Raw genomic sequence first — 12,953 nt, forward strand, 5'->3', positions numbered from 1 at the left:
GCACTAAAGATGGATAGGGGGCAGGAGGATATGTTATGGTATAAATTACCATGGAGATTTATTCTGTGGAGCTAGCCTGCTCCAGACCAGGCTAAATTCCAGGATCTATTTAATCTCATCCCTAATGTCAGTCAGCAGTCACCACAAATGGAAACCAATAGTTATTTCACTGCTCACTATACATTGTTATCACATATAACTAGACCCACTGTTATTATTTAAACGTTTGTGATCATTAATTTCAATGATTTTTGGATTAAAAAATGATTTTTAGATGATGTTGCTATCATTAGATAATTTACAGTTTCCCATAGACTATAAGGCTATATATAAATGATTAGAATATTAGGGCCACAGAGGGGAAAAAAACACAAGTCATAATATTGTAACCAGTTGTTTTAAAGGAGGACAGTTGTTAAAATGACAGATGTGGGGCATTTCGTGAAATTGTACTTCAGTATGGTTTCATAAACAAAGACATGCTGATGTGCCAGAATATTAAGTATCACATTGTCATAAGTATCAAAACTGTAAAAACAATATGTAGCTTTTCTGCAGAAAGAACCAGCCTCATAAATTTATGACTTTATCCTTTTTCTTCAGTGTGGCCTAGTACTCTGTCATATAAACAAATACACATTCCATATGAATATAAAAACACAATGTGTAACATTAGTTCCTTTATTGAATAAGGACAAAACAAAGCAGGTAAACCATCAGCTCCTTTCGAAACTGAAGTCACAGTGACTCTACAAGATGGAAAGCACAGAATCCAAGCATATTATACAAAATGATACATACACATCAAAGGTCTGTATATAACACACCCTGCATGTCTGCCACATAAATAAATGCAGGACAAATCCATACACATCAACTGAACAGACAAATGAATGGATGCAGTAGCCTCCCTGCAGCCTTGTATTACACACAGTATACCGCACAAACATCATAAGAGGCCAAATCGTCAAAAAACGAACCAAAAAACCCAAATTCCTCTGCCACCGCAGGACATATTTAACCAAAATGAAAGCACACATACTAACTAAAATAATTCAACACATATTGGTCCCTCAGCAGCCGACCACTGTCGTCATCAGGGAAGATTGCCGGATTGTCCCAGTCCATGGCTGGTGGCACTCTGGGGGCCCTCTCCTTCCTCAGGCAGCCCACTTGGGAGGACAGCACAAGCCACAGTAATATCACATGCCCTAACAGGGCTGACCCTTAATTTGTGAAGGCAGTGAAAGCGTGCCTTCAGGAGGCCAAAGGTCATTTCAACTCTGGCCCTGGTCCTGGCATGGGCATGGTGTAGGCCTGCGGTGCTTCCTGGGGGTCTGTGAAAGGTGTCAGAGAAAAGGCTGGCAGCCATACCCCCTGTCTCCCAGCAACACACCAGAGAATTCACCTGTCAACACAAAATCTCATCATTACTACCTCATAAACACAGTGATATTCTTGACACAGCCATGATGGTTATAAATAGGGTTGTGTGGCTTACCTTGTGATAGGCACTGATAGATTTCAGAGGCCCGAAAGATTCTGGAGTCATGGACTGAGCCAGGCCATTTTGCCACAACATGCTGATCACACAGTCAGCATTGCAGACCATCTGAAATCATAAGATGAGGAATATTACACCAATCAATGCACATCACTGGCAATGCAGATGTGTCGTCAATGGACAATATCAAAAAGTTATGTTCACCTGAACATTAATGCTGTGAAAGGATTCCTATTCACAAAATCGGCCTCATGGGCACCTGAGGGGGCTTTTATCCTTATGTGTGTGCAGTCCACTGCACCAATGACATTGGGGAAACCTGTCACACAAAGTAATGAGTATCCTACTATGTGTTAACAGTTGTCCTGTAATTTGTAGATCCTCTTACCTGCAATCCTATAGAACTCCTCTTTGATGTCACAGAGTCTTCTGTGGCCAGGGAAGGAGATGAAGACATCTGCTAATGCTTTGATAGCCAGACACACACTCCTTATTGTGCGGCAAATTGTGGCCTTGTTCAGCTGTTCTGCATCCCCCACTGAGTACAGGAAGGCTCCACTAGCAAAAAAGCGCAAGGCCACACAAACCATTTGCTCCACACTCAGTGCATGGCTCCGTGCAGTGCGGTGCTTAATCCTGGGACCCAGTAGTCTGCATAGATACCTGATGCCATCTGCAGAAACCTGTATCTTTCATATAGATGGTCATCAGGGAAGGCCAGTGGTCCAACCGGTCCCTGAAGACCCTTTCTCGCCTGAAGGCTCTCCTCAGCACAAGTGCTTCTTCATCCACCACATCTCGCACGAATGGGCATGCCATTGTCAGAGCAGAAAGGAACACACAATTTTGGGCCTTCATATAGGCTAGTGGCCACACTCGGTGCTGGGGGGTGGGGCAAAAGAGGGCGATGCCTTATAACGATGACTTGGTTGTACTGATTGCTGGGAAAATAAAAAAAACTTAGAAAGATGCCACCGTCCTGTGTGCTCACAATAAGAGCTCATATGTCATGGCTCACTTGACTTTACGAGAATATACCTAATTTTTATTTTGAGCTGTGTCATCTTCTTGGAGCTGGGGGAGGAAAGAAAAATAATGATTAATACATTTGTGTTACAGTTAGCATACAGTGTACATTGAAGGCATATCTCACCTCCCTCTCAAGTTTTTTTATTTCAAGGTCCAGTTTCCTAATTGTCTCTTTTTTATTTCGGACTCCAGTGCAAGATTTTCCATCTTCTTTTCTTGTACTGAATGTCTATGTCTGCCAGTTCTATTTGGCGCCGGAGGTGGTTGCCATACAACTTTCTGATAGCTTGTGAGCTTGTGAACACATACAATTAGCGCAGCTGGAATTTGGCAGGATGTGGTGTCCTTTTATTAATACGCACTATGTTGCCAGGCTGGTTTTCCCACTGTATAGCATCTGGGTCCTGTAAAAGAAATTAGATTTTTTGATTTTGATGAGGACTCCTCACCATTGTAGAGTAAATAGTACTTTCACAGTCTTAACATGATACCTCATGCCTTCTGGAATCCAGAGAGATGGTCTCCTCCTCATCATCGTCTCCATCATGTGCTGTTGCTGCTGCACTGGGGCCTTCCCCTATCACATTTAATCGGATTCATATTGAAGCTAGTAGACAAGACATGCCAGGCCTACAGTATGCCTTTGATGGAGTACTCACTGGATCAGCATCGTCTGGTGCTTGTGCTGGTGGCTCTAACAGGAACACAGTGCTGCCAGACACTGCAAGGCAATAGGTAAACCAAAGTCAGACAGTCCAAATTGATTCAATAGAATGTGGTTGTATCCCATGTAGAGATGGAAGGACATACCTTGAATGAAGCGGGTGGCATCTTGGGAGGAACCTATGTCGTCTCTTTCCCCCCAGGGATCCCCTCTAAGACGGGCCTGCCTTTATTTAGCTCCAAGGCCATGTCCTCTGCTGGGGTAAGGTCAGCCTTTGGTGACCCACCACCCGTGCCTTGTCTGTGGGTATTCTTTTTCACTGCTAAAACAGTACAGACAATGTGTGAGCAGGCACCTTCTGGGTACAATATATGCTTGTGCTTTGTTAAATATTAGTCAGGGACCATACCATTCTGCAGAATGTTCTTGTATTTGATTTTGACCTGCTGCCATGTCCGTTTTGGCCCGTTCATGTTTAATCTACACACACACACACACACACACACACACACACATTTAATGGAGTCACACTGCAAAAAATTACTTGGTATTTTTGTCTTGTTTTCAGTAAAAATATCAAAATATTTATCATAGCTTTATACAGTGTGATGGAGTTACTTTACACAATTTCACTCATATCTGCAGTGCATTTCAATTAAAAATTTAACCGTTTCATAATTACAGTACAACTGCATTTTTGGAGATGTGAATTAAATATTTTAATTGTAATTGTGATGTTTCAGCGGAGCGGTGAGTGTGTAATTGTGCACTACTTACGCATTCAGGCGGTCTGCAATACTTTGCCACGCGTTTTCTCTTTGCTTCATCACTGTGGCGGTGTTGCCTTTCTTCTTAATTATATCTTTTACCTCCTCGTATGCCTCCATGAGGATTTGTGCTTCCGACGGGGAAAAGTACGCGGCTCTAGTTGCCATGGTAAATCAGTTAATCTGTGATCTGTGGCGGGGTCTATTTGAGTGAGCCGTGAGCGCGCACCTATCCAGGATTGGTTTCACCTGGCTTAATGAATCCGTGTCTGCTCATCCTGGCTTGGTCTTTGTGCAACCAATTAAGCCTGGACGCACATGTTTTGGCTTCATTGAGCTCAGCTGAGTCATTTATCCCGGATGTCTTAATTCTACTTTTGTGCAACAGGCCCCAGGTGGGGGAATAAGCAAATATTTATCCTTTTGTTACATTCCTAAAGTAATGTCACACCCTTGAGAGAGTGATATGGAGGGCCCACACACAAAGATATTGTAAATATACACACACTCTGAAGTGCTTACACACACCCTGCTTACAAGCATACCCTGTACATACACTCACCTTGCTTGGAGTATAATCCAGCTGATCTAAGAATGCTAAGGGTAGAGTTGCACTGGACCCATTCCCCTGTCGCTTCTCATTGGATCACTGAATCTCTCAGAGCTGTCACTCAAATGGATCCTCCTATGGAAGAAGAGTGGAATCTACTGTAGCAAAAGCCTGGACCAAAACAAAGCTCTTTAGATTGTTTTATGAAACGTAAACCATGTTTCCCTTATGCCTAGAACGTTATAAAGACTTAATAAAGACCCTGTATGGATTACATGAAACGGACGACACTTACATGTCCCATGTGTCCCGCGAGCGTTGTTTTATGTTCCAGTTTTTGGACATGCTCGCCCTATGTACTGTCATCGTACCCTGTACTTCTGGTCACTAACTACAACCTTAAAGGAGTACTCGTCATGAGTACTCGTTGGCATTCTCTGCTAACTTAGGCGCCTGGATCGTCTCCCTGAACCTGTTATTCTGTTTTTGAGTTTCAAAAAAAGATCAAACAAAAAATGACTGGACTCGTAGTTCTTTATTTCCATCCTTCTGTACTTCTTTATTTCCTCTATTCATTCTCTTCCGTAATTTCTTTGTCCAGCAGGTGCTGCTGTTTCTATGACCTCGTGAGGGCATTCTATAATGTAGACTGTTGTGAATATTTTCCTGTACATTTTGGTTTCTTTTGCATAGGGAGGTGTCAATGAAATGTCTTCTTATAGCTACTCAAAGTAGTAGCTGAAACCTCCCATGCTTCTCCTATAAATGGAAAATGTATTGTATAGGCCAAGGTCAGCCACAGATTTGACACCAGAAAACATGCCCATGCCTATTTGGGATGTCCGCTACAGCAAATGTGGATCAACACGACACAGCCCTCATGTGTGGAATGCCAAAGGATACAATTATATGACAGATTGTAGAGACAAAGTAACGTTTTATGGACACTTTTGTAACGGTACACTCTGCCTTTTCATTCTCTGGAAGTATTTAATTCAGTTTGGGGAATGATCCATAACCAAATAGATACACTATATATACACAAAAGTATGTGGACACCCCTTCAAATTTGTGGATTCGGCTATTTCAGCCGCACCCATTGCCGATCGGTGTATAAAATTGAGCACACAGCCATGCAATCTCCATAAACAAACATTGGCAGTAGAATGACCTTACTGAAGCCCTCAGTGACTTTCAACGTGGCACCGTCATAGGACGCCATCTTTCCAACAAGTCAGTTCGTCAAGAGCTGCAAGTACTGTTATTGTGAAGTGGAAACGTCTAGGAGCAACAACGGCTCAGCTGCAAAGTGGTAGGCCACACAGGCTAACAGAACAGGACCGCCGAGTGCTGATTCGTGTAGCACGTAAAAATCGTCTGTCCTCGGTTGCAACACTCACTACCGAGTTCTAAACTGCCTCGAAGCAACATCCACACAATAACTTTGTCAAGAGCTTCACGAAATGGGTTTCCATGGCCAAGCAGCCACACACAAGCCTAAGATCACCATGCGCAATGCCAAGCATTGGCTGGAGTGGTGTAAAGCTTGCCGCCATTGGACTCTGGAGCAGTGGAAACGCATTCTCTGGAGTGAGGAATCACGCTTCACCATCTGGGTTTGGCAGATGCCAGGAGAATGCTACCTGCCCCAATGCATAGTGCCAACTGAAATTTGGTGGAGGAGGAATAATGTTCTGGGGCTGTTGTTTATGGTTCGGGCTAGGCCCCTTAGTTCCAGTGAAGGGAAATCTTAATGCTACAGCACAATGACATTCTAGACGATTCTGTGCTTCCAACTTTGTGGCAACAGTTTGGGGAAGGCCCTTTCCTGTTTCAGCAGGACAATGCCCCCCGTGCACAAAGTGGGGTTCATATAGAAATAGTTTGTTGATATCGGTGTGGAAGAACTTGACTGGCCTGCACAGAGCCCTGACTCAACCCCATTGAACACCTTTGAGATGAATTGGAACGACGACTGTGAGCCAGGCCTAATCGTCCAACATCAGTGCCCGACCCCACTAATGCTCGTGGCTGAATGGAAGCAAGTCCCCGCAGCAATGTTCCAACATCTAGTCGAAAGCCTTCCCAGAAGAGTGGAGGCATATAGCAGGAAAGGGGGACCAACTCCATGTTAATGCCCAAGATTTTGGAATGAGATGGTCAACGAGCAGTTGTCCACATACTTTTGTATTGTGTATTATAAATTGGGTGGTTCGAGTCCTGAATGCTGATCAGACAATATACCACGGGTATGACTAAACATTTTATTTTATGTTGGTAACCAGTTCATAAGACTGGGTTTGTGGTATATGGCCAATATATAACGGCTAAGGGCTGTATCCAGGCACTCTGTGTTGCATCGTGGCTTAGAACAGCCCTTAACAGTGGTATAAATGGCAATATATATTGGCAATATACCACACCCCCTCGGTCCTTATTGCTTAATTAGCCCGAGTTATTAAGTGTTTGAATTGTAGCATAACAGAACAATTTATTTATAAGAATAACAGCTCGTTGGCCTATTACACAAGTCACTGCTCACGTTTTCCACTGTCTTGCCTTGCTACAACGTATCATGGAAGTAGACTTTAGGTCGAGAAGTACTTGAAAACAAAGGTTATACCCCTCACCACCAATAGGCTGTACAGTTGCATTGATGTCATCATCTTTGTTGACACGTGCTTCGATTATTTGCTTAGTTGCACAGCGGTGAGTAGGGCCTAGCCTAGGTGAGCCACATGCGGGTTAAAGAGCAGAAATGATTTCAGTTGCATTCTGACTGCATGAACGGAAGTTTCTCTATTCTCCTTGACGTAAATAGAGTAGCCTACTTTTGTGTGTGGTGGGCGGGAAATGTCATACAGTTCCGACATGTCTGTAAAGGAGAATTATTATGAAGGAGACCTAAATAGTTTACCCGACGACTCCAATGTTGTCCAACGTTATTTATTACAGCTGAGACAGAGGGCGCAGAAAGACATCATCGACCCGCAGGACACGTTGAATTGGTCGGACAGTTTTCTAATAAAGTTTCTGAGAGCGAGAAACTTTGATGTTGAGCTGTCACTGAAGGTTGGTATCCGCGGTGGGTTAACTATTGTAAAATTAAACTATTTAGGACATGTTTTCAATGTATTTAGCAGTTGTTTAGAACTTGGAATCAAAACTGTCAGTGAAGGAAAGTTGGGTCGATGCCCCCAAGAACAATGTCCAATTGCTTACACAAAAAAACTGTTTGGTAAATATGAGGTATGTGGTCACACTTAGTTTGTCTGAAGGGAAATAAGTGACCGCAGTTAACACTTTTTAAGTTAACGTTATTTAATTAAAATGTTTAGAAAAGAGGCGTTTTTCCCAAGTACTGGGGTAACTACTGGGGTGTCTTTTACTGGGGAGTGGCATCTGTCTGGCACTCAACCATAAAGGCCTGATTGGTGGAGTGCTGCAGAGATGGTCGTCCTTCTGGAAGGTTCTCCCATCTCCACAGAGGAACTCTAGAGCTCTGTCAGTGACCATCGGGTTCTTGGTCACCTCCCTGACCAAGGCCTTTCTCCCCCAAATGCTCAGTTTGGCCAGGCGGACAGCTCTAGGAAGTCGTGGTGGTTCCAAACTTATTCCATTTAAGAATGATGGTGACCTTCAATGCTGATGGGGACCTTCAATGCAACACACATGTTTTAGTACCCTTCCCCAGATCTGGCTCTCAACACAATCCTGTCTCGGAAGCTCACGGACAATTCCTTTGACCTCATGGCCTGGTTTTTGCTCTGACATTCACTGTCAACTGTGGGACCTTGTATAGACAGGTGTGCCTTTCCAAATCATGTCCAATCAATTTAACTTACCACAGGTGGACTTCATTCAAGTTGTAGAAACATCTCAAGCATGATCAATGGAAACAGGATGCACCTGAGCTCAATTTCGAGTCGCATAGCAAAGGGCCTGTATACTTATGTAAATAATGTATCTGTTTTGTTTTTTGTTTTTATACATTTGCAAACATTTCTAAAAAACCTTATGGGGTATTGTGTGTAGATTGCTAAGGATTTTTTTATGTTTATTTAATAAATTTTAGAATAAGTATATAACGTAACAATATGTGGATAAAGTCAAGGGGTCTGAATACTTAACAAAGGCACTGTGTGTGTGTATGTATGTATATATTTTTTTTTTCTCTTCTAAATGACAAAATATTATATTAACTCACCTCCGAATCGTTGTTAGTGACTTTTAAAAAATGTAGATGAGACAGATACATTTTGTTTTTTATTCTTTATTTTGATTTCAATCTCTCAAAAAAAGTAAAAGGTGTAGATTGTTCTCCATCCTCCCGTTTCAGAATGTAATTTTCATTGTCATGCTTGGTTCAATAGCCTGACATGATTTGACAGGCTGACCGCTGGCTGTTTTTCTGTTGCAATCTAAAATATGTTTTCTTTCCCATCTTTTTTTCTCTCGCTTCCTCTCTCCCTCCATCCTTATAGCTACTAATTAATTACCAGCGTTGGAGGAGAGAGTGCCCAGAGATCAGTGCCAACCTGCACCCGTCCTCTGTCCTGGGACTCCTCCAGAATAACTACCATGGAGTGCTGAGGGACCGGGACCTCAACGGCAGCAGAGTGCTCATCTATAGGATCGGTTAGTCCTCATCTATATGGTCTGATATGGTGTGGTGTCAGGCAAGGCAAATGGCACCACTGCATAAAACCACCTAAAATAGTATTTAGTACTTGTAGTATTTTATTAGGATATCCATTAGCTACTGCTAAAGCAGCAGCCACTCATCCTGGGTTCCACTCAAACCATAACATAATAAATAACATTAATAGACAATTACAGCTGAAGGACAGAACTACAGTGGGGAGAACAAGTATTTGATACACTGCTGATTTTGCAGGCAAAATCAATCAGTGTATCAAATACTTGTTCTCCCCACTGTACATACATTTAAAATAAGAATACACACTTTCATACATGTATGCCTTAGCATTCCATGCATCATGTACTCATAACGGCAATACTGCAGTCATTAATTTTCTCATATTGCAATCCTTTGCTCTACTACTGTTACAATTGCTCTGTTTAAGCAGGTCGAAATCCTAATATCACAGCATCCTTGAATCCTGATATCCTAATATCACAGCACCAGTTCTGTAAAGAGCGAATTTCACAACATCAGGAACAATCTGTGTCATTGGTTCATAATCATGTGACTCAGATGCTACTGAACACAAGTGTAAAACACGAAAATGCAATAATCATGTGGAGTTTCACCAAAGTCGTTAACTCCTGCTCATCTCCCCTGGCGTGAACAGAGCCACATATCATTTCGTATAGAGTTGCACGTAAGTTCACCCCTTCTGTGTTCTCCTGATGTGAATGCAGCAACCTTGAATTGTATGGAGTTGCAGTCTGCACTTCACTAAATTCCCATGACATGAATAAAGCAACCTTAATTCACAAAATTCTCCTGACGTGAATAAAGATACCTTGTCATCTACAGTTACCGCCACAATGGGTATCCTGGGGTAACATAATCTCTTGAATCGTATGGAATTGCACCGAAGTTTCACTCCTGCTATGTTCCCCTAATGTCAACGCAGCAACCTTGAAATGTACTTTGAACATTATGTAACGCTCGTCTTCCTCCTCGTCTGAGGAGGAGCAAGGATCGGACCAAAATGCAGCGTATTGTGAAGACATAATCTCGTTTATTTAAACGAAGACGAAAAACACTTGAACAAACTACAAAATAACAAACGACGTGAACAGACCTGTACTTGAGAACAAAACACTTGAACGCACGAACAGGAAGGAACACACGAACGAAACGAAACAGTCCCGTGTGGCACTGACACAGGAACAATCACCCACAAACAAACAGTGAGAACAGCCTACCTTAATATGGTTCTCAATCAAAGGAAACGTAAAACACCTGCCCCTGATTGAGAACCATATCAGGCTAATAGAAAATGAACCCAACATAGAAACACATAACATAGAATGCCCACCCAGCTCACGTCCTGACCAACTAAACACATACTAAACAAAGGAAATAAGGTCAGGAACGTGACACATTATTCATTTTGATACATCAGCCCATGGCACAGGGCTGTGTAAAATATTATCTGAGGTGGCATACCTACTGTATTTGGCTTAATATAATATACTCTATAGTAGGTGTATTCAAATCTTACCCTACGAGATCCAGAGCACTGCTAGTTTTCTGTTCTACCTGATCATTAATTGCACCCATCTGGTGTTTCAGGTCTAAATCAGTCCCTGAATAGAAGGGAAGAATTTATAAAAAGCAGTTGAACTGGCTTCGATGTCAAGATTAGAATTGATGTACTCTACAGCAGGGCTCTCCAACCCTGTTCCTGGAGAGCTACCCTCCTGTAGGTGTTTGCTCCAACCCCAGTTGTAACTAACCTTATTCAGTTTATCAACCAGCTAATTGTTAGAATCAAGTGTGCTAGATTAGGGTTGGAGTGAAAACTTACAGGACGGTAGCTCTCCAAGAACAGGGTTGAAAGACCCGGCATTTGAGAAGTTGTCATTTTGAGATGTCATTTGCAATGTGTTGGCCTGTCTCCTCAGGCCAGTGGAATCCTAAAGACTTCACAGCTTACGAGGTGTTCCGTGTCAGTCTGATTACATCTGAGCTGATCGTCCAGGAGATAGAGACCCAGAGGAATGGACTGAAGGCCATCTTCGACATGCAGGGATGGTGCTTCGCTCATGCCCTACAGATCAACTCCTCCCTGGCAAAGAGGATGTCCTCTGTGCTCACGGTAGGCTATCAGTTGAACTTGGTATCAGTTGAACTTGGTTGTGTTCATTAGGACACCCAATGAAAAATGTTTTTTAAAGTTTTGCAACTGAAAACAAAAATTTCTTATTGAATCATTACAGGTAGTCCCTCCCTGTTTCAGTCCGTTTTCTTTAGTTTGGTGCCTAATGAACAGAACCCAGTACTGCTGTTTTTAAAGGGCCCCTCCGCTGCTTTCAGAAATAATCTTAGAATGATCAATACTTTTGAAGGTTAGGGTTAGGTCTGGATCCAGAGTTGTCTGTATTGCAGACATCTCATGTTACTCTTACAGAATATAGCTACATACACAATAGCTATACTATGAATAAGCCTGTAATAATAATACTGTAATAAGCCTCTGTGTAAATGTGATCTTGTCAGGACTCGTTTCCTCTGAAGGTGCGAGGGATCCATCTGATCAATGAGCCCACATTATTCAAACACATCTTCACCATGATCCGTCCATTCCTGACTGATAAGATCAAACAGCGGGTCAGTCACCATTCACATATTCTTGCACTATGACTTTTGCTTCACCTGGATACATCTCTTTCATACATTGTCAACAGGAGTGATGGAGATGATGATAGTGACCTCAGATGTTGTTTAGAGCAGGTGCTTATACATTACATTTACATTACATTTAAGTCATTTAGCAGACGCTCTTATCCAGAGCGACTTACAAATTGGTGCATTCACCTTATGACATCCAGTGGAACAGCCACTTTACAATAGTGCATCTAAATCTTTTAAGGGGGGGGGGGGGGGGGTGAGAAGGATTACTTTATCCTATCCTAGGTATTCCTTAAAGAGGTAACCCATTATGATAATGCTGCCTCTGATGATAATAATGACAACAATGACAATGTTGATCATGACAACAGTGATACTAATTCATGTCAATTCCCTTCTGTCTTACTCCTAGATCCACATGCACGGCAGCAACTTCGAAGAGACTCTGAGTGGCTTCTTCTCCAAAGACATTCTCCCCCAGGAGTACGGGGGCAGCGGCCCCTCCATGGAGGAGGTGTGTCAGGAGTGGACCTCCCACATCCTGCAGTCTGAGGAACACCTCACCCAGCTCTCCATCTGCCCTGCAGGAGATGAGGTCACCCCAGACCCCGAGACAGAACCTGACCCTGACAGCCAGTCTGCCTACAGCTCCTGACTCCAAATGAACTACACATCCCAGAGTGCATCTCAATGACCAACCAACAACCACACAACTCGTAGCATCCTTCTGAAGTGGATGGGGTGCACAACTTCAGCCCTTGAGGTCTAAGATTATATGCAAGTTTACTACCAGTTTCCTGGTTATTACGTTTGTCAGTTGATGATGCTAGGACCAAGTGCTCAAAAGAGTTGAGTACATTGTGTTTGGAATTAGACCTAGACTACTTTTCTCTATCTCCTGTTTTATGGGTTTTAAAGTATATTAGCAGTATACAGCCAACTGTCTGTTACCATAATGTGTTATAACTAAGACCAAGGTTAAAGATGTATGTTTTAGCTATTTGTTCAATTTTGTGAATGTCTACTGTATTATAGACTTGTATGATTATACTATAATTGGTGTTTTAATTACGAAGATTAAAGGTCAATTCCACCACTTTTCAACCTCATTT

General features: G+C 42.5%; 1 protein-coding gene and 1 long non-coding RNA gene across 7 annotated transcripts; one reads left to right on the plus strand and one right to left on the minus strand.

The window, feature by feature from the left end:
* Positions 1-2,759: 2,759 nt before the first annotated feature.
* LOC139023494 (uncharacterized) lies at positions 2,760-5,000 on the minus strand. Of its 4 annotated transcripts, XR_011474630.1 has the most exons (5): positions 4,810-5,000; positions 3,975-4,649; positions 3,607-3,677; positions 3,344-3,519; positions 2,760-3,254 (listed from the first exon to the last, which is right to left on the minus strand). It is a non-coding gene; the product is annotated as an uncharacterized lncRNA (long non-coding RNA). The 4 variants fall into 4 exon arrangements; XR_011474629.1 differs by having other exon boundaries at positions 3,344-3,677; positions 4,810-4,999; XR_011474628.1 differs by lacking the exons at positions 3,975-4,649; positions 4,810-5,000 and having other exon boundaries at positions 3,607-3,923.
* A 2,204-nt stretch (positions 5,001-7,204) lies between these two features.
* Positions 7,205-12,937, plus strand: LOC111956960 (alpha-tocopherol transfer protein). 3 transcript variants are annotated; one of them, XM_023977673.2, is made up of 5 exons: positions 7,205-7,586; positions 8,999-9,152; positions 11,115-11,308; positions 11,710-11,820; positions 12,254-12,937. In XM_023977673.2, the coding sequence occupies exons 1-5, from the start codon at positions 7,368-7,370 to the stop codon at positions 12,494-12,496; spliced, it is 921 nt and encodes a 306-aa protein (XP_023833441.1). In that variant the 5' UTR covers positions 7,205-7,367; the 3' UTR covers positions 12,497-12,937. The 3 variants fall into 3 exon arrangements, with proteins under 3 accessions (XP_023833441.1, XP_023833442.1, XP_070292656.1); XM_070436555.1 differs by lacking the exon at positions 7,205-7,586 and adding an exon at positions 8,371-8,468; XM_023977674.3 differs by lacking the exon at positions 11,710-11,820.
* The last annotated feature ends 16 nt before the right edge of the window (positions 12,938-12,953 follow it).

This window comes from Salvelinus sp. IW2-2015, linkage group LG32 (assembly GCF_002910315.2).
Source record: "Salvelinus sp. IW2-2015 linkage group LG32, ASM291031v2, whole genome shotgun sequence".
Lineage (NCBI taxonomy): Eukaryota > Metazoa > Chordata > Actinopteri > Salmoniformes > Salmonidae > Salvelinus > Salvelinus sp. IW2-2015.

Coding starts and splice junctions, on each gene's coding strand:
- LOC111956960 (XM_023977673.2), top strand. CDS start 7,368: ATGTCATACAGTTCCGACATGTCTGTAAAGGAGAATTATTATGAAGGA. Junction 9,153..11,114: donor AGTGCTCATCTATAGGATCG/GTTAGTCCTCAT, acceptor CTGTCTCCTCAG/GCCAGTGGAATCCTAAAGAC. Junction 11,309..11,709: donor GGATGTCCTCTGTGCTCACG/GTAGGCTATCAG, acceptor TGATCTTGTCAG/GACTCGTTTCCTCTGAAGGT.